This window comes from Notolepis coatsorum, assembly GCF_963971535.1.
Source record: "Notolepis coatsorum genome assembly, chromosome: 3".
NCBI classification, from domain to species: Eukaryota; Metazoa; Chordata; class Actinopteri; order Aulopiformes; family Paralepididae; genus Notolepis; species Notolepis coatsorum.
This window is the reverse complement of record NC_140167.1, coordinates 105,156,797-105,177,785: the sequence shown is the minus strand read 5'-3', so window position 1 is coordinate 105,177,785 and position 20,989 is coordinate 105,156,797. Positions and strand designations below refer to the sequence as shown.

The 20,989-nt window shown below is 47.6% G+C and overlaps 1 protein-coding gene across 1 annotated transcript in view; it reads right to left on the bottom strand.

Moving 5' to 3' along the window:
* Positions 1-20,576, bottom strand: part of LOC311225936 (E3 ubiquitin-protein ligase TRIM11-like) — a gene marked incomplete at both ends in the record, with an annotated part of 43,372 nt that extends 22,796 nt beyond the window's left edge. Inside the window, one exon of the mRNA XM_084311326.1 lies at positions 20,464-20,576. Coding sequence (XP_084167452.1) covers positions 20,464-20,576 — 113 coding nt within the window. The remainder of the gene's footprint in view (positions 1-20,463) is intronic.
* Between the last annotated feature and the right edge of the window lie 413 nt (positions 20,577-20,989).

Below are 20,989 nucleotides of genomic sequence, written 5' to 3'. Positions count from 1 at the left end.
AATCCCATATGCGCCCATACCTCTGGTCCAATGCTACCAGCGCTGCTGTGTATGGGGTGGTGGAAGTCGCGTAGGCGAGCGCTATATTATGTGCGCGGGGTACCTTTAAGTGCTTCAGTAGGATGGCGTATTTATGGCGTTCATCCAATACATCCACCAACATGGTCTCCAGACACATGCGGAGTTCTGTATACTGGGCCCGGTTCTCTTGGGTGAAGTCGGGTACCATAGGCGTGCCAATGTATGACGCTGACTGTGGATACATCGGCGAGCGTTGGGGGAGAGGCCTCCTAGGCGAGTCTCCTCCCGCTCCTTGGTATGGGCTGGTACCGGCAGTGTACCATGGCCCGCTTGTCCAGGTGCTGTTCCTCGGTGCGGGTCGTGCGTCGTGCTCACCCGTGTATAGAGTCGGGGGTCTGTAGCGCAGCTCCGCGGGAGTATAGCCTGGGCTGTACCGGACCTCCTGGTCCGGTAGAGTACTGTGCTGTCGTCGGGCGCGGTTCTCCTCCTCTTCCTCTTCGTCTTCAGTTAGGTCATCCAGTGCTTGTAGTCTCTGGTTTAGCCTCTCCACAGGATATGCTGCTCCTTCCCGGTTGCTAGGTCTCGCTTGGACCGGTGGGGGGAGGTGGTCTGTGGGGGGTATAGACCTCGTCTGTTGGTCAAGTTCAGGGTTGTTTACTCGGCTAGGGGATGCCGCCCTGGAGGTGTGTCTAGACGAGTTCCTGGAGCCTCTGGCGGAGGGAGAGGGTGTTGTCCGTCTGATCAGCTGTTCTATTAGTTGCGCTTGCTGTCTGTCGCGCTCTGCGTCCCGTAGAGCACCAGCAGCTGCTCGCTGGCTGTCTGCTCGGTCTCGGGCCACATTCTCTTCCATCTGAATGCGTCTTATTTCTAGACGTATAGGCTCTTCTTCGCTCCGCTGCTGGATCTGCAGTCGGTCGCGTTCAGCAGCGGCGTTCAGGCTGATGAGGAAGGCCTGCTGTAGGGTCCTCTCTGCCTCGCTGGGAGAAGGCGGTTGTATAGGGGAGCCTTCCCTCGGGGTACTCCTTGCGGAGCCTTGGAGCTCTATCTCCACGGTGCTCTCCCCGTCTTCTTCCGTGCCGAGTTCTCTCTCGGTAGCGTTGTATTCCTCCCGGGACTCATCGGGGACTACTTCTTCAGTACTGGCGGGGTGTGAAGTCATGTCTGGTTCCCACTGGTCCCCACCGTGAGCTTGGTCAGTTACATTAGAACCCGTAGGGGCCTCTATGGTCGGGGTAGTCTGGGCGTTGGGGTTAGACATACTTTTACTTTCTAGTTTTACCGCGTTTACTGTTAGTAGAAGACTAGGTTGTTGACTGACAGCGTAAGCCTCTAAGTACTGAGGGAGCCGTCGTTCGCGCTGCGGGTGTTGGTTAGGAGGATCGTTTCGTGGAGTGTTCATCATAGGCCATTTCAATATTAATAACACTATATTAATATTACACTAATTACCATCCGGCTCGAAGGACCAATTGTAACTGAGGGGTACAATTCCCTGACTGTATTGTTAGATATGATACTTACTACCACTACCTCTTGTACTTTAGACTCTGGCCACCCAGTACTAGGCATAAATAATTATGGTAAACACTCCCACGTAGATGAAACGATCCAACACAAATGTACCAAGTCGAAAGTCTGCGTTTAATAATAATTAATACATAGCAAAATGTATGTAGAGCAATCACTTAATTACATTTATGATTTGAAATAGGATGCACTTTTATGGCAAATGAGTATTCGTTGGTATATCAATAGAGAACGTCCAATCTCTGGTGGCGCAGGCGGTAAATATACAACCTGGAATATTTAAGGAATAATAGCAATGATACTTTAATGATTATAGAACTGGATACACTAGGGGGGAATTCCGGTCGCTTGTAAGACAACTGGAGAAGGGGGGGGGGGTAGAGTCTGGCTGTATCCGTCTGGCCGAGGGTATCCTGGGAGAACCCACGGTTGTGCGGCTCGGTGCCTCAGCGATCCTCGATCCACAGATGAAAGCAGTTGGACTCTCTGTGGGCCGGCTTCCTCCGGTCCACGATGGAGAGACGTGAAGCGACCTCGTCGTGTAGAGCGTCTCCTCACCTGTCGTCCTCTCCGGGGGGGGGGTTTCCAACACACGGCAGTGTTGGTCTTTATCCATAGAATAATCACTGTATACAAAGCATAATCCGTGCCTGGGAAGGCGGGCTGTCGTCGGTAGAATAATCCGGTATGCAGGTCCACTCGCTCGTCGGCTCTGGGGCTCCTCGGGTGCAGCCTCACATGGGGTCGGCCACCCTGGATAAGCAGCCAGTTCTACCCGAAACGATGGGGGTACTGACTATGATAGTATTCTCACCGCACGAAGCACTACATATGAATAGACTATTATTAGCTTAATAGACTACGTCCAACTCGACGATATAGTGCCAAATATGACTATTCAAATATTAATATACACGATGTCTCAATACCGCTGGTAGGCCGAACTTGGCCTTACTCCCACACGTGGCGTCGCGGGGAGGCTTTACGTCTGTCACTCTATTGGAGGGTAAGAAACTGGACTAAAAAGGAAGTCCTACTTTAGTAGCGCAGTATATATACGCACTATGAACAAATAGTACCATTAGTGGTGCGGTAGCCAGATTCCTACGCGGAACTAGGACTTGTTCGTACATGTTGAGCGGTACGTTTGAACTGGGTCTGGGGGGTATGGCAGCCTGGCACCAAGGTCTCGACCAATAGTAGAATGGAGACTATTATGGGATGTTCAGTAGGCTAGAATGGATATTCAATGCATATTGTACAAGGAATATACAAGGGATATCAGGGAATATTAGAGAATATACAAATACAATTAAATATATATATATAAATAAATATATATATTCGGTTTAATCTGGCCCTTCACAACAGTTAGGGTTAGTTTTAACATTCACTTAACGGTTGTGGTTAAGACATAAGGTTAGGGTTAAGGTTAGGGTTCGATCCTCAGCAGGGGATCTTAAAGGTTTCTCTGAAAACGTTAAAAGTGTACTATGTACTTATTTGCACTATGTACACATGTTAAATTTGTTTAATACAATATGTAAATGTATTACTTATGGCTATAACATAACATACAATATCTTTTTTCCTGTGGTCGATTAGTACTTTATTTACATGTTTTAAGTGACATTGGGCTGCAATGGGAAACACGGTCAGCCCTTAACTTGGGTTGTTCTTTCCATTCTGCATTGCTTAAAAAAGAAGGGAGAACAAAAGGATACAAAAACATTCCCTATTTTATCTGGAAACAAGGTGACGAAAGGTTTGCAGCTTGGGTCTTCGTAATGACAGGATCCTGTGATACGAAACAATCACGCAAATGATTGTTATACAGTCAATACATATATATAACACCTTAAAAGTGGGATTACCTCTTCCTCCCTCAGCTCAATGTTCCCTTGACACAATTTGTTGGCCCTATGATTGAATTCCAACGTCTGGACTTGCTGGTTTCACTGAATTGCGTTCTTAAGATGGAACAGTTCTTGAGATGGCAGCGGGGATTCTCCCGAGGGGACGTGCGGAGGGGAAGTCAGCGAGGGTGTGATAAAGGACTAATGGAACGCAGCCATGGCTTTGAAAACGTCACCCAAGGGAAATGTCCACAACCCACAGCAAAATGTATGATTAAAGTCCATGAATATATTTATTTATTTAAAATATGTATTCCAACATATTGCTTTACTTATATAATGATTTGCCTACCCATAAAAGTAAAATATGCCTAGAGTGGCCAAAAAATAATAATACATCCACAGAGCTTTTAGAAAGGTACAGAATAAAAGTATTGCTTTTCCCCACAAAAAAATATTGATTAATGGATTTATCATTTAAACAATGATATGTAGAAACCATGGCACTCCCACGACTAAAGGTCATTTCGAATGAAAAATGGCTGGATGTCAATTTGCTAAATCAGCATGGCTGTGTCAGTGTGACTCTTTCACCCGTTACATAGGGTTGCTAGGGTTGGCTTGAATTTATTGCTTAGATCGGTAGCATGGCTAACAAATGCAAATATATTCTAGTCTGTCCCATTGTTCTGACAGGGATTTTTACATTCCTTTTTGCCTCCTTGGGTCTGAGTCTGACGTGGACGGGAAACCTATACTAGCTCACCTAGTCTATAGCAGTGGTGTTCTAGACAAGGTCACATGAACATACCTTGTGTTGGCCACCCATCTCCTCTTGGACCATAAACATACCAGTGTCTGAGTGAACTAAGTTTGGTTATGTAAATCCCACTGGACAGGTTAGAGGAAATTGTGATGATCTCCAGTTCGTCTGAACAGACCGAGAGGAACATAGTCCCCATATTGATATCAGGGGAACACAAAAGGCTGAATATTCAATACCTCATCCCTCATGTATAAGCATTTTATCTAGTCTGCCTAATTCCTCATAGAAAGCCGGAAGGCGTTTACATGGTTGGGTTTTATGGTTACCTGCTTCCTGTGCTCTCTCTCTGGGGTTCCCGTTTCCCCACACTCCGGCCTAAATTGGAAATTGGTGATAGTGGAAATTGATTTTTATTTTTTTGTGCAAGTGAAGAGGTGACAGACAAGCTTCCCAGGACATGAGGTGAGCGGCTTCTGGCTGAACATTAATAAGCAACCAAAATCTATCTTTTGTATCTATCTTTTGTGGTAAAACTGTACAGCAAGTTAAAGGAGCTATAGGTAAAATTTTTACGTAGAGTAATCCTTTAACAAATAATAATACATCCACAGAGCTTTTAGAAAGGTGTGGAATAAATGTATTGCCCCCCCCCCCCCCAAAGAAATATTGATGAATGAATTTATCATTTAAACAATTCAATCTTGGCGGGTCCAAATTAATGAATGAATGAATGTTGTATGTGCATGTATCCCCTCCCCACTTACCGTTTCCCCACAATGACAGATTACAAAGGCACCTCCCTCAAACTGAACAGTGACATCTCCTTAGCAAATTATCTCAATACCTTCTATGCGAGGTTTGAGGCTGTGAATAACAACACCAGCCTACAAGCCACGGCAATGGGGGGGGGGGTCTGCTGATGGAGACTCAGTGTTCAGGGTAACAGAGCATGAGGTGAGGCGGACCTTTAATAAAGTGAATATCAGGAAGGCAGCAGGACCGGACGGCATCCCCGGCCGCGTCCTAAAAGTCTGTGCCGACCAACTGGCCCCGGTATTCACTGACATCTTTAACCTGTCCTTAGAACAGGCTGTCATCCCCACCTGTCTGAAGAAGTCCACCATCATCCCTGTACCCAAAAAATCTATGCCCGCTTGCCTCAACGACTACCGCCCTGTAGCCCTCACCTCCATAGCCATGAAGTGCTTTGAGAAGCTAGTGAAGGGCTACATCTGTTCCTCCCTCCCCATCAACCTGGACCCCCTGCAATTTGCATACCGCCCTAACAGATCCACAGAGGATGCCATAGCCCATGTGCTGCACACAGCAGCATCACACCTGGACAAGAGGCAGGGGAACTATGTGAGAATGCTGTTCATTGACTACAGCTCAGCATTCAATACCATAGTCCCCTCCAAACTCATAGCCAAGCTCAGGGACCTGGGCTTGAAGTATGACCTCTGCCAGTGGGTCTTGGACTTCCTGACGGGCAGACCCCAGGTGGTAAGAGCAGGCAACTGCACCTCCTCATCCATCACGCTCAACATAGGGGCCCCCCATGGCTGTGTTCTGAGCCCCCTCCTCTACTCCCTGTACACACATGACTGCGTGGCACAGCGGAACAACAACACAATCATCAAATTTGCTGATGACACAGTAGTGGTGGGCCTGCCAACGACGAGAGGGCCTACCTGGAAGAGGTAGAGAATCTGTCACAGTGGTGTCAGGAGAACTGCCTCTCCCTGAACGTCAGCAAAACAAAAGAGATGATTGTGGACTTCAGGAGGTCGGGGGTCAAGGACTACAGCCCCCTCAGCATCGACGGGGCACCGGTTGAGAGAGTGAACAGTTTCAAGTACCTCGGAGCCCACATATCCGAGGACTTGACATGGACCACACACATTGACAGTGTTGTGAAGAAGGCACGACAACGCCTCTACTTCCTCAGGCGCCTAAGGAAGTTCCAAGTCAGTCAGAAGATCCTTAGGAAACTCTACTCATGTACAATCGAGAGCATCCTGACTGGCAACATCACCTCCTGGTTTGGGAATAGCACTGCACAAGACCGTAGCAGACTACAAAGAGTGACACGTTCAGCCGAACGCACAGTTGGAGGGGGGCTTCCCACCCTCCAGAACATTTACAACAAGCGGTGCAGGGGGAAGGCTAAGAGAATCATCAAGCACTCCAGCCACCCGAACAACTGCCTCTTTGAACTGCTGCGGTCAGGCAAGCGATATCGGAGTCTTAAGGCGAGCACAGAAAGACTCAGAAGGAGCTTCTATCCCCAGGCCATCAGGCTGCTCAACGAACAATAAACACTATGCAGCAACCATCAAATGCACACAGCTAAACACACTTTACACTTTATATTTATTGGTAAAGGATTTGCACTACAACTCGCACACCTTACTGTAAATTGTACCTAAATTGTACCTCATCCCATTTCTGCTCTGCACTATATAGTATTGTATATTAGTACATTGCATAGTATATTGTATATTGTATGGTAACTCAGTTACTTCTATTCTGCATCGAACATTGTACATATGTCTATACTGAACACTGTGACCTCTATTTTTACTTCTATTTTACATGCTATACTATTTTATTTCATACTATCTTGTCTAACACAGTCTCTGGAGCGAAACAGTAAGAAGCATTTTGTATAAAAGTATTCTGTACTTCTGTATGACAACTATTAAAGAAACTTGAAACTTGAAACATAAAATGCGCCTGATTAGATAAATTACAGTCTAGTGCAACATTTAGTGTCTGAATGTTATCTATAGCACCTTTAAACATAATGTGGTAAGAGGTCATTCTGGTACCCTATCCTTTCTTCTAGGGATGCACTGATACTGGTACAGTATTCAACACTGGGTCAAAAAAGATACATTTGTTGATACTAACATCCAATAACATGGAATTGAAGCAAATTTCCTTTATCTCTACATGTTTAACCCATAGTTGTCTTTTAGAGATCTCTAACTAAGAAAACGCTAGGGACATGTCCTACCAAAGACACATCGTTTTATATAGGAACGCTAGGGACCAAAGGAATTGCAGAGTGAAAACTGTAATTTAAGTATTATAATTCATATTTATAATTATAAATCAATTCATGCAGCAAGTGCACATGTAGGCCAAATGCATCTGATCAGTAGGTTAATTCATTAAACACTCTTTGTAGCTCAAAAAACAGTATTTAAACTCAAATTAGTGCAAAATAATTTCTGCTCGTGCACTTTGTGCTCTCGCATATTCAGTGTCCCTACCAAAGCTCAAACCTATGTCCCTGCTTACTACTACTACTATTACTACTACTACTACTACTACTACCACTACTACTACCACTACTACTACCACTACTACTACTACTACTACTACTACTACTACTACTACTACTACTACTTAGGGTTGGGCATCGTTTGGATTTGAACGATTCCGGTTCCGATTCCGATTCTCCATATCGATTCCTGTTCTAAACGATTCTCGATTCCGATTCTTTGAGGTGCATGTCAAAACAGGTGACAGCTTATTTCGAAGGAGATTTTTTTTTTTTTTTTTTTTTCAAAAAGAAAATCATACTATTCACATTTTCAGTTGACTTGATACAGTTTAATTTGGTTGCTGTACTGTAACTAGGGTATTAAAGTAAAAAAAAAAAAAAAGTTAAAAAAAAAAAAAAAATCGAAATTTAGAATCGAAATTCAAATATGGTTCCAGAACCGGAAGTTAGGAACCGGTTCCTATTAGAACCGGTTTTCGGTGCCCAACCCTACTACTACTACTACTACTACTACTACCACTACTACTACCACTACTACTACTACTACTACTACTACTACTACTACTACTACTACTACTACTACTACTACTACTACTACTACTACCACTACTACTACCACTACCACTACTACTACTACTACTACTACTACTACTACTACTACTACTACTACTACTACTACTACTACTACTACAGTGATTCTATTCATAGAGACTTGCAGCCCGTGAAGGTGGGTAACTCGACTTCAGATATGAAAAGGTGGGTAAACGGAGGGTTTAGGTGTATTTAGCCCTGGGCACCACATCAATTACACCCTCGCCTCCACTGTGCCTGTTCCCTCGTTGCCTCCTCCCCTTGCTTGCTCATGTAAGGCGGGTGAGGGGGTTCACATCAATTTGTTCTCTCTGAATGCTTGCCACTCTTTCTCTCTGAATGCTTGCTCTTCTCCCAGCTGAAATGTGCTTATTTTCCAAGCCGACTCACAGCATAAGAGCTGAGCGGAAGAGGAAATGTCAACTTAGAAAATCTATAGTCAGTAAAATGCTCCTTCGCCTAGCCTTCTGGCATCATGTTATCTATATGGTAAATGGACAATAGACTACACTTTTTCAATAGACTGCCGACCACTCAAAGGGCTTTGCAACTCATGCCTCACGTTCACCCATTCATTCACTCACACAGGCTGCGAAAGGCAGGCAACCAGCGCCAACCAAGGCGCCAACCAGGTTGTCAGGAGCAGATAGGGCTTCTTGCTCAAGGACACTTCAACATGAAGTTAGGAAGAGCCGTAACGCATTGCATTGTGGACTAAATAACATCAAAAGAGGGCAAATTATAGGAAGAAGGATATTGGCCACAAAAATTAAAAGGAGGCAATGTCCTCGCTGAGAACTCAACGCACGTCATTCACGTCATTAGTAGTAAAACTGACTTGTGCAATAACAATCAATCGCTTACATAATCAATATTCTACATTATAATATTTTCTCAATTTGATATCAAAGCTAGCCAATTCCACTAGCCAGGTTAGCCTATAGCTTACCCTTGTTTGTAAATGATCAAATACTTAATCAGTATGCACCCAAAATGTAATGAAATTTCAAGTGTGCAGTTTGTGTGTCTGTGTGTCGGTTCACTAACTTACATATCTTGAAAATACTGAATTGGTAAGACATTTTTAAATCTAGATACATATACATATGGATTCGTAGCCTGGGTCTGTTGGGTTTGGCAATATCGGCAACTCCTGTTTCTGTCATCTACCCAGTAAAAGGTTGCATGTGAAAGTAACAGCAAAGTGGGGAGATTAGTAGACCTTGGTGGAGGTCTGCACTCTACTAAGTGCATTCTTCAAGTTTCAAGTTTCAAGTTTCTTTAATAGTTGTCATACAGAAGTACAGAATACTTTTATACAAAATGCTTCTTACTGTTACGCTCCAGAGATTGTGCAAGACAAGATAAGTATGAAATAAAATAACATAGTAAAATTAGAAGTAAAAAAAATGAGGTCACAGTGTTCAGTTTAGACATATGTACAATGTTCGATGCAGAATAGACGTAACTGAGTTACCATATAATATACAATACTGTGCAGTGTACTAATATACAATACTATATAGTGCAAGGCAGAAATGGGATGAGGTGCAATTTAGGTACAATTTACAGTTGGTGTACGAGTTGTAGTGCAAATCCTTTATCAATAAATATAAAGTGTAAAGTGTGTTTGTGTGATCTAAAGTGTGTAGAGTGGGTGCTGCAGTGTGTTGTTTGTTTGAGTGAGTGTGTGCATGTGGGTGTGTGTGCTGTGTGCATTTGATGGTTGTTGCATAGTGTTTATTGTTCGTTTAGCAGCCTGATGGCCTGGGGATAGAAGCTCTTCTAGTTAGATATGATTTCATCCAGAATTCCATAACCGTCTTCCACTTGAGGAGATTACAGTGGAGAAAGTGAAACCTACAGTACAGTATGATCAGAACAGTCACTCATATATTTTCTCAATGGGCGATAAATAAACCAAGATGATAAGATATTCCTTTATTGATCCCCTTGGGGAAATTCAGGCATAGCAGCATGGGGGAGGGGGAGGGGGGTACAGGTATGGGCATGGTAATAGTAGAACACATAAATACAGGCAATACAATTATAATTCAGTAGAAAAGTAAAAATAGGCAGTGTAAACAATATACACACACATATATATACACACACATATATATCTGATATAGATATATATATCTGATACGAATCTGAGCAAGTAGGCAGTGTGATCAAAGGTGCAGGGTCTGTATGCCCTATCAGTTATATTATACATTACAATAAATATGGTTACAATAAACACTAGAATCTAAATATATACTATGTGTTGTGAAGGGCCAGATTAAACCGAATATATATATTTATTTATATATATATATTTAATTGTATTTGTATATTCTCTAATATTCCCTGATATCCCTTGTATATTCCTTGTACAATATGCATTGAATATCCATTCTAGCCTACTGAACATCCCATAATAGTCTCCATTCTACTATTGGTCGAGACCTTGGTGCCAGGCTGCCATACCCCTCAGACCCAGTTCAAACGTACCGCTCCACATGTACGAACAAGTCCTAGTTCCGCGTAGGAATCTGACTACCGCACCACTAATGGGACTATTTGTTCATAGCGCGTATATATACTGCGCTACTAAAGTAGGACTTTCTTTTCAGTCCAGTTTCTTACCCTCCAATAGAGTCACAGACGTAAAGCCTCCCCGCGACGCCACGTGTGGGAGTAAGGCCAAGTTCGCCTACCATCGGTATTGAGACATCGTGTATATTAATATTTGAATAGTCATATTTGGCACTATATCGTCGAGTTGGACGTAGTCTATTAAGCTAATAATAGTCTGTTAATATATAGTGCTTCGTGCGGTGAGAATACTACCGTAGTCAGTACCCCATCGTTTCGGGCAGAGAACTGGCTGCTTACCCAGGGTGGTTGACCCCACGTGAAGCTGCACCCGAGGAGCCCCAGAGCCGACGAGCGAGTGGACCTGTATACCGGATTATTCTACTGACGACAGCCCGCCTTCCCAGGCACGGATTATGCTTTGTATACATTGATTATTCCATGGATAAAGACCCCCGACACTGCCGTGTGTTGGAACCCCCCCCCCTGGAGAGGACGCAAGGTGAGGAGACGCTCTGCAAGACGAGGTCGCTTCACGTCTCTCCTCCGTGGACCGGATGACGCCGGCCCACAAAGAGTCCACCTGCTTTCATCTGTGGTCCAAGGATCGCCGGCGCATTGAACGGCACTACAGTGGGTTCACCTGGGATACCCTTGGCCGGATGAGGCAGTCGGATTCTACCCCCCCCCCCTTCCTACTCCTGTCGACTTACAAGCGACCGGATTAACCCCCTCTAGTGTATCCAGTATATAATCATTAAAGTATCATTGCTGTTATTCCTTAAACTATTCCAGGTCGTATATGTACCACCTGCGCCTTCAGAGATTGGACATTCTCTATTGATATACCGACGAATACTCTTGCCATAAAAGTGCATACTAATTCCATTCATAAATGTGATTGATTTGATTAAGTGCTTGCTCTACACACCATCGCTGTGTAGAAATAAAGACCTATTTCTAATTCGTACATTTGTGTTGGATCCGTTTCATCTACGTGACAGTGTTCATCATAATATATTTATGCCGTGTACTGGGTGGCCGAATATTAAGTACAAAGGTAGTGGTAGTAAGTATCATATCTAGTAATACAGTCAGGGAATTGTACCCCTCAGTTACAATTGGTCCTTTGAGCCGGATGGTAATTAGTGTAATATTAATATAGTGTTATTAATATTGAAATGGCCTATGATGAACACTCCACGAAACGATCCTCCTAACCAACGCCCGCAGCGCGAACGACGGCTCCCTCAGTACTTAGAGGCCTACGCTGTCAGTCAACAACCTAGTCTTCTACTAACAGTAAACGCGGTAAAACTAGAAAGTAAAAGTATGTCTAACCCCAACGCCCAGACTACCCCGACCATAGAGGCCCCTACGGGCTCTAATGTAACTGACCAAGTTCACGGTGGGGACCAGTGGGAACCAGACATGACTTCACACCCCGCCAGTACTGAAGAAGTAGTCCCCGATGAGTCCCGGGAGGAATACAACGCTACCGAGAGAGAACTCGGCACGGAAGAAGACGGGGAGAGCACCGTGGAGATAGAGCTCCAAGGCTCCGCAAGGAGTACCCCGAGGGAAGGCTCCCCTATACAACCGCCTTCTCCCAGCGAGGCAGAGAGGACCCTACAGCAGGCCTTCCTCATCAGCCTGAACGCCGCTGCTGAACGCGACCGACTGCAGATCCAGCAGCGAAGCGAACACGAGCAGATACGTCTAGAAATAAGACGCATTCAGATGGAAGAGAATGTGGCCCGAGAACGAGCCGGTGCTCAACGGGACGCAGCGCGCGACAGACAGCAGTCGCAACTAATAGAACAGCTGATCAGACGGACAACACCCTCTCCCTCCGCCAGAGGCTCCAGGAACTCGTCTAGACACACCTCCAGGGCGGCATCCCCTAGCCGAGTAAACAACCCTGAACTTGACCAACAGACGAGGTCTATACCCCCCACAGACCACCTCCCCCCACCGGTCCAAGCGAGACCTAGCAACCGGGAAGGAGCAGCATATCCTGTGGAGAGGCTAAACCAGAGACTACAAGCACTGGATGACCTAACTGAAGACGAAGAGGAAGAGGAGGAGAACCACGCCCGAAGACAGCACAGTACTCTACCGGACCAGGAGGTCCGGTACAGCCCAGGCTATACTCCCGCGGAGCTGCGCTACAGACCCCCGACTCTATACACGGGTGAGCACGACGCACGACCCGCACCGAGGAACAGCACCTGGACAAGCGGGCCATGGTACACTGCCGGTACCAGCCCATACCAAGGAGCGGGAGGAGACTCGCCTAGGAGGCCTCTCCCCCAACGCTCGCCGATGTATCCACAGTCAGCGTCATACATTGGCACGCCTATGGTACCCGACTTCACCCAAGAGAACCGGGCCCAGTATACAGAACTCCGCATGTGTCTGGAGACCATGTTGGTGGATGTATTGGATGAACGCCACAAATACGCCATCCTACTGAAGCACTTAAAGGTGCCCCGCGCACATAATATAGCGCTCGCCTACGCGACTTCCACCACCCCATACACAGCAGCGCTGGTAGCATTGGACCAGAGGTATGGGCGCATATGGGATTACGTGATCCAGGAGATCCGACACATCGACCGCTTACCCCCAGCAATAGACAATCGAGCACTGGACGACCTGTCCATCAGAGTGCAGTCCCTGGTAGGGATGTTGGGAGCGCAAAGAGAGAAGGGGAGGCATGAACTTTACGCCAACTCAAATGTGGAAAGGATTCTGGAGAAGCTGCCGCCCGCTCGTCAGGAGCGCTTTAGGCGGCAGAGGGACCACAGAGACCCGAATGGCCCCGAACCGAACCTCCTCGATCTAGCAGACTTCCTGGCGAGAGAAGTCAGCAGCCTACGGCTAGATACATTCGGACGGAGCACCCCTGGCTCCAGAGAAGGAACCAGACGACTAAATGATGGAAGAAGATCGGTGACCGTGATGCACCAATCGGAGTCAGTACCGAGCAGCAGGAGCCACAGTACCCCCTCCAGAACGGAGAAGTGGAAGATAGTGTGCCCCTACTGTGAGAAAGAACACTGGCTAGCGCAATGTGACTCCTTCCCCAAGCTGAACGCGGAGGAAGCAAGTCAATGGATAAAGTCCAACAAGCGCTGCTTTCGCTGTGCGCGCTCACACATGGCAGCCGAATGCCGCTTAAAGAAAAGGTGCACCAAGTGCGATGGAGCCCATCTGGACATACTTCACGACAGTAACAGACGGCGCCCTTCACCCGCACCATCCAGCCGCAAAGCGAGCGTCATGTACATCGATCCCGCCAGCAGCAGTGGAGCCCGAGTACTCCTAAAAGTAGTGCGTGTGACACTAAGCTACCAGAATAAAGTCCTGGACACTTACGCCGTCCTCGATGACGGGTCAGAGAAGACCCTGCTGCTCGCCTCCGCTGCGGCCCAGCTAGGGCTGCGGGGAAGCGAAACCCAAATGACAATTCGGACAATAAGACGAGATTTGAAGACGATAAAGGGCGAGAATGTCTCATTCTCTATCGCAGCAAGCGGCCAGCCTGAGCGACGGTACCAGATTGCAGACGCTTTCACCAGCCAAGAAATAGGACTGTCGCGGTACACATACCCCGTCGCCAAGCTGATGGAGAAATATGCACATCTGCGCAAGTTACCGATCCCGCTCATAGACAATGCTATGCCGACCCTGTTGATAGGCTCCGACCATGCAGACCTCATTGTCCCGATAGACCGGGTTCATACCGGACCCCGAGGCTGTCCTGCAGCAGTCGAGACCCGTTTGGGATGGACTCTCCAAGGCCCGCTCGCCAAATCTCTCAACCGAAGTACAGCCACTAGATGTCTCCACTCCCGAGTCACAGAGGGAGAAACCGCACTCCTGCAACACGTAGAGCGGCTATGGACCTTGGAACAAATGCCCTTTAAGAACGGAAAGAAAGACATTCGCTCTAAAGATGACATTTACGCCATTCACCTCCTCGAGACAGGGACCAAGAGAGTCCCGGTCAACGGCGTGTTGAGATACGCCACGCCACTCCTGCGGCGAGAAGGAATGCCTACTTTCCACGCCAAGACAGACGCCACAGAACGGTACCTGCTGAACACGGAGCGGCGCTTAGCCAAGAACCCCGCCCAAGAGAGTGTATACCGCGCTGAGATTGAGAAGCTCATCACAGCGGGACACGTCACAAAGATGGACATTAAAGAGGCTGACCAGACCACTGAATCGTGGTACGTGCCTCACCACAAGGTCCATCACAACGGTAAAGACCGCATAGTATTTAACTGCAGCTACCAGATCGGATCCCAAAATCTGAATAAAGAGTTACTGCCCGGTCCCACACTCGGCCCCTCCCTACTCGGCGTTCTACTCCGCTTCCGCCAGGAAAAGGTGGCCATCAGCGGGGACATTAAAGGAATGTTCCTGCAGGTGAGATTAGTAGAGGCGGACAAGCCCCTGTTACGGTTCCTATGGAGAGAGAAGCCAGGAGATGAGCACCCAGCCATCTACCAATGGGAAGTCCTCCCCTTCGGAACGACGTGCAGCCCCTGCTGTGCTACATTTGCACTACAGAAACATGTAGCAGAGGACCCAGCAGCGGACGAAGAGGTCCGACACAGCGTAAAGAACAGCTTCTACGTAGACAACTGTCTACAAAGCCTTTCAACCCAAGAAGAAGCCGAGGCTCTCCTGATTAAACTCCGCGCCTCATTGATCAAAGGCGGCTTTGATCTCAGGCAGTGGGCCAGCAGCGATCCGCAAGTACTGCGCAGCCTCTCCTCCGAGGACAAGGCAGCCAGCAGCGAGACCTGGATGGCTACAATCCCGGGAGAAGCCCAGGAGATGACCCTGGGATTGGTGTGGCGATTCAAAACAGATTCGCTTCACTACAGACACAAGCCCCTGACTACGGAGCAGGGAAGGCCGGCGGCGGCGCCGACCACCAGACGGAGTTTGTACCAGACCACGTGAGCGGATCGGCGCGGCCGAGAAATCCGCTCTTCGCTCTTTAAAGCTTGGTCCGCTCCGCTAATCGCTCATGTTGACCCCGCCCCCAAGTCGCTCTCCGCTCGCTCCCCACTCACCTTGAATCGAGCGCTCCCCGCTCCCCGCGCCAGATCGCTCGGCAGTTTTTCTTTTTCTTTTTTGGAGCATGGTGTAAATGAGCTCAAACTACAACAGTCTACACCCCCTGGGCCCCTTAACAATTGTTTGTATTGAGCCGCATTGTAATTGTAGCCATTCTGCAATGTTAAATAACGTTGTTTATCCATTCACTAGTTCTATTAAGCGATGATAGGCTAGCCGAGCCACAATGCTATGGTCGCTGCCATTAACGTTAGCATGTAAGCTAACGTCAACAACAATGGCGTCGATACCTTTTCTAACAGGAGAGTGAGTGTGGGCGTCATAGATATCTATGGTGGGCGTCTCTACAGTGACGAAGCCTGAACCCTTCTCATTGGTTGAAAATGGCCTTCATGTTTGTACATCGCCATCTGTTGCTTTGACATTGTACTGCATGTATATATTACATCAACAGTGTTAAACCACTGTGAGCGGCCTGGAGTGGATTGGAGCGGAGGAGAACTCTCGCTCCGGACGTCGCGCCGACTCATTTTAAAACCCACTCCTCGCTCACGTCAAAACCGGCCGCTCCGCGCCCCGCGCCGCTCACGCTCCGATCCGCTCACATGCACTGGTTTGTACACAACACTCGCCCGACAATATGACCCGCTAGGATGTATTCTACCGTACACCACCAGGGCAAAAATGATTGTACGAGCATTGTGGGACAAGGACCAGGGCTGGGACGACCCCATTCCCGCACACCTTGCATCCACCTGGAGAGAGTGGGAGATGGAGCTCCACTCACTCCCAGGCGTTAATATGCGCCGAAGCTACTTCCCACCCACGGTGAGGCCAGAGACATGTAAAATGGACTTACACGTCTTCAGTGACGCCTCAGAGGTCGCATACGGATCAGTAGCCTACTTGCGGGCCCAAGACCAGGGGGGAGAGATCTACACAGCATTTGTCCTCGCCCGCTCGAGAATAGCCCCACGCAAGCAACAATCTATCCCACGTCTAGAGCTCTGCGCAGCCCTAGCCGGAGCGCACCTAGCCACGCTCATCCAACGTGAGCTCACCATACCGGTGTCTAGAACAATCCTGTGGTCAGATTCCACGACGGTACTTGCCTGGATCAAATCGGACTCATGCAAGTACAAAGTCTTCGTGGGAGTCAGAGTTACCGAGATTCAAGACTTAACTCGAAGCCCCTCGGATATGTCTCCAGTGATGTGGCGGATATCGACCCAGTTACCCCCAACACACTCCTGATGGGGCGGCTAGATCCTGCATTACCCCAGACAATGTACCGGCCTGAAGAAGCGAACGGCCGACGAATGTGGAGGTACAGCCAAGTATTAGCCGACAAGTTTTGGAACAGTTTCCTACTGCACTACCTACCGTCTCTACAGACCCGCCAGAAGTGGGTAAAGGAGAGAGACAATTTGACAGAAGGAACAGTCGTCATGATTATTGATCAATCACTGCCCAGAGCTATGTGGCCGGCCGGCCGCGTAAGCAAAGTGATCACCGGTGCCGACGGCAAGGTCCGAGCAGCTGAAGTGCTCGTCCAGGGTCGCACTTACACCCGTCCCGTGGCGAGGCTCATAGAACTGCCTCGACTCCCAGACACAATCGATGATGACCATGACCCTACAACCCTATGACTTTGTGAAGTTGACTGACCCCTACAGCAAACCCTTATGTAAATAGACAACGCGATTAATCTGTCTCTGTTTAACTGATTAGGTCTGGGACCTATTCAGGGGGTGGCTGTTGTGAAGGGCCAGATTAAACCGAATATATATATTTATTTATATATATATATTTAATTGTATTTGTATATTCTCTAATATTCCCTGATATCCCTTGTATATTCCTTGTACAATATGCATTGAATATCCATTCTAGCCTACTGAACATCCCATAATAGTCTCCATTCTACTATTGGTCGAGACCTTGGTGCCAGGCTGCCATACCCCTCAGACCCAGTTCAAACGTACCGCTCCACATGTACGAACAAGTCCTAGTTCCGCGTAGGAATCTGACTACCGCACCACTAATGGGACTATTTGTTCATAGCGCGTATATATACTGCGCTACTAAAGTAGGACTTTCTTTTCAGTCCAGTTTCTTACCCTCCAATAGAGTCACAGACGTAAAGCCTCCCCGCGACGCCACGTGTGGGAGTAAGGCCAAGTTCGCCTACCATCGGTATTGAGACATCGTGTATATTAATATTTGAATAGTCATATTTGGCACTATATCGTCGAGTTGGACGTAGTCTATTAAGCTAATAATAGTCTGTTAATATATAGTGCTTCGTGCGGTGAGAATACTACCGTAGTCAGTACCCCATCGTTTCGGGCAGAGAACTGGCTGCTTACCCAGGGTGGTTGACCCCACGTGAAGCTGCACCCGAGGAGCCCCAGAGCCGACGAGCGAGTGGACCTGTATACCGGATTATTCTACCGACGACAGCCCGCCTTCCCAGGCACGGATTATGCTTTGTATACATTGATTATTCCATGGATAAAGACCCCCGACACTGCCGTGTGTTGGAACCCCCCCCCCTGGAGAGGACGCAAGGTGAGGAGACGCTCTGCAAGACGAGGTCGCTTCACGTCTCTCCTCCGTGGACCGGATGACGCCGGCCCACAAAGAGTCCACCTGCTTTCATCTGTGGTCCAAGGATCGCCGGCGCATTGAACGGCACTACAGTGGGTTCACCTGGGATACCCTTGGCCGGATGAGGCAGTCGGATTCTACCCCCCCCCCCTTCCTACTCCTGTCGACTTACAAGCGACCGGATTAACCCCCTCTAGTGTATCCAGTATATAATCATTAAAGTATCATTGCTGTTATTCCTTAAACTATTCCAGGTCGTATATGTACCACCTGCGCCTTCAGAGATTGGACATTCTCTATTGATATACCGACGAATACTCTTGCCATAAAAGTGCATACTAATTCCATTCATAAATGTAATTGATTTGATTAAGTGCTTGCTCTACACACCATCGCTGTGTAGAAATAAAGACCTATTTCTAATTCGTACATTTGTGTTGGATCCGTTTCATCTACGTGACAGTGTTCATCATAATATATTTATGCCGTGTACTGGGTGGCCGAATATTAAGTACAAAGGTAGTGGTAGTAAGTATCATATCTAGTAATACAGTCAGGGAATTGTACCCCTCAGTTACACTATGAGTAAGTCAATTATACAGTATACACAAGTGCAGTATACATAAGGTACCCTAACTGGCGTGATATATGTAATTTGTTATGCGTTGTAGTCCGTGCATCATCCATTCTCTCCCCAGACAGGTCATTTCAGCAGCACGCGTTCTTCTTTAAAGGTGCCATAGATAACGTATTTATGTAGAGTAATCATTTAATTAAACAAATTATAATAATAATTATAATACATCCACAGAGCTTTTAGAAAGGTACAGAATAAAAGTATTACTTTTCCCTCCTAGAAATTATTGATGAATGTTGTTGTATACATGTATCCCCTCCCTACTTCCCATTTACCCACGCGGAATGCACCTGATTGGATAAATTACATGCTGGTGCTCTAGTCCGACATCTAGTGGCTGAATGTTATTTATAGCACCTTCAACTAACTTAAATGTATTGCTTGTTTGAAGAGAAAAAACAATCCATTCTCACCAACTCAGGGTTTGTTTCATTCCCCAAGTTTAAGTTTGTTTATTTATTTTTTACCCAGGGACAGTGCACATTAATGAACATCTTCAGTTTCCACATCAATGTAAATGTGCCAGATTTTTGCTAATTAGCTAGTTTCCATCTGTAGTCCCTGCCTACCATGCATGTCTTTATGGTGTGGGAGGAAACTGGAGTACCAAGAGAAAACCCACGTGAACACAGGGAGAACATGCAAACTCCACACAGAAAGGCCCCCTGCTGGGGTTCGAACCCGGGACCTCTTGCTCTGGAATCTAGAAAGCAGCCAGAACCCACTGATGTTATAGACTCCACACGTTGCTATGAGTGTGAGCAGATGAAACAGGCCATCAAAGTCACGCTCAGGCACTGTGGTGGGTGGAAGGCTACAGAGAAATTGCTTCAATTCAAAGTTTTACCTTTTCAACAAGAAGAGGAGTAAATGCCAAGACAGACGGCAGCCAACACAGAGATACTGTATTCCTTTCCTGGTGTCTTTTCAGCCTCTATTTTTATCCTTTTAAAAGAGGCCGGTTATCACACACCATTATCATGATCCTGCATACAGTACTTGAACAAAGGTTCGCACTATGGGAATACACTCGGCGCCTATTGCGTGTCAACTGAAAACTTCTCACATGCACCTTTCATCTGCCCGACCACGCCCATCTCCGGCCAGCATATAGCCCAGGTGTGGTGATCAGCTCCCCTTTCCGAGTCTGAACTTCAATGAAACACAGCCAAGGGTCCTCAGGGCTGTGTTAAAAGCAGACAGCTACGCCAATCATATAACTAGGGTTATAGGATAACCTTCGTTATATTTCATTGGCTACGCTGTCTGCTTCGCACTATGGGACAACGGGCTAAGCAGGGTGCGTAGCCCCGACAAATGCACCCCCTGAGGTCCCCTTCATGACCATCAGAAAAACATGGGGTGGGGTCCAGCCCCCTCGTGCCTCCTAACGAGGAGCGGAGGGAAGGACGGCAATCATGCACAGTGGGACGCAGTTACCCCAAAACGCACAAGGTGAGTAGATCATCGAAAAACTGCCGTCTACCTCACCATGCCATGCATGGCATGGCATGCCAGCTGCCCGGCAGCGGGATGCAGAGGGGGTTCCAGCTCCATGAGCTGCACCTTTCCTTTACGGAGGCGGGGCCCCCCGGCCATGGCTGCAAGACGGAACCCCCCCGAAAGTACCGATGAGGACCAAAGGACCTCACCTGGATTTACGACAGCGCCCTACCCCCCCCCCCCTCCCCAGGGCCACCGTGCTCCCTAACGAGCCGAGTGCCGAGAGGGAGTGCGCACGTGCTTGACCGACGAGCCACAGAGGGTTGACGGCAGGCCTGCCCCACCCATCCCCACACCGGAAGCCCTGGCCAGGCCTGCCGAGGCAGCTGCCAGTGAGCCTCCTGGAATGCTGGGGCCCACAGGTGACCAGTACAGCAGAGCATGGCTGATACCTGGCGGACACTAGGATAAGACCGACCCCGCCCGGCACGGCCAAGGTGAGTCCTGTGTCCCCTAATGCAGCTGCCTGTAAAACAGACAGGGGGTGTGTGTCCTGGCCGTAAGTCACA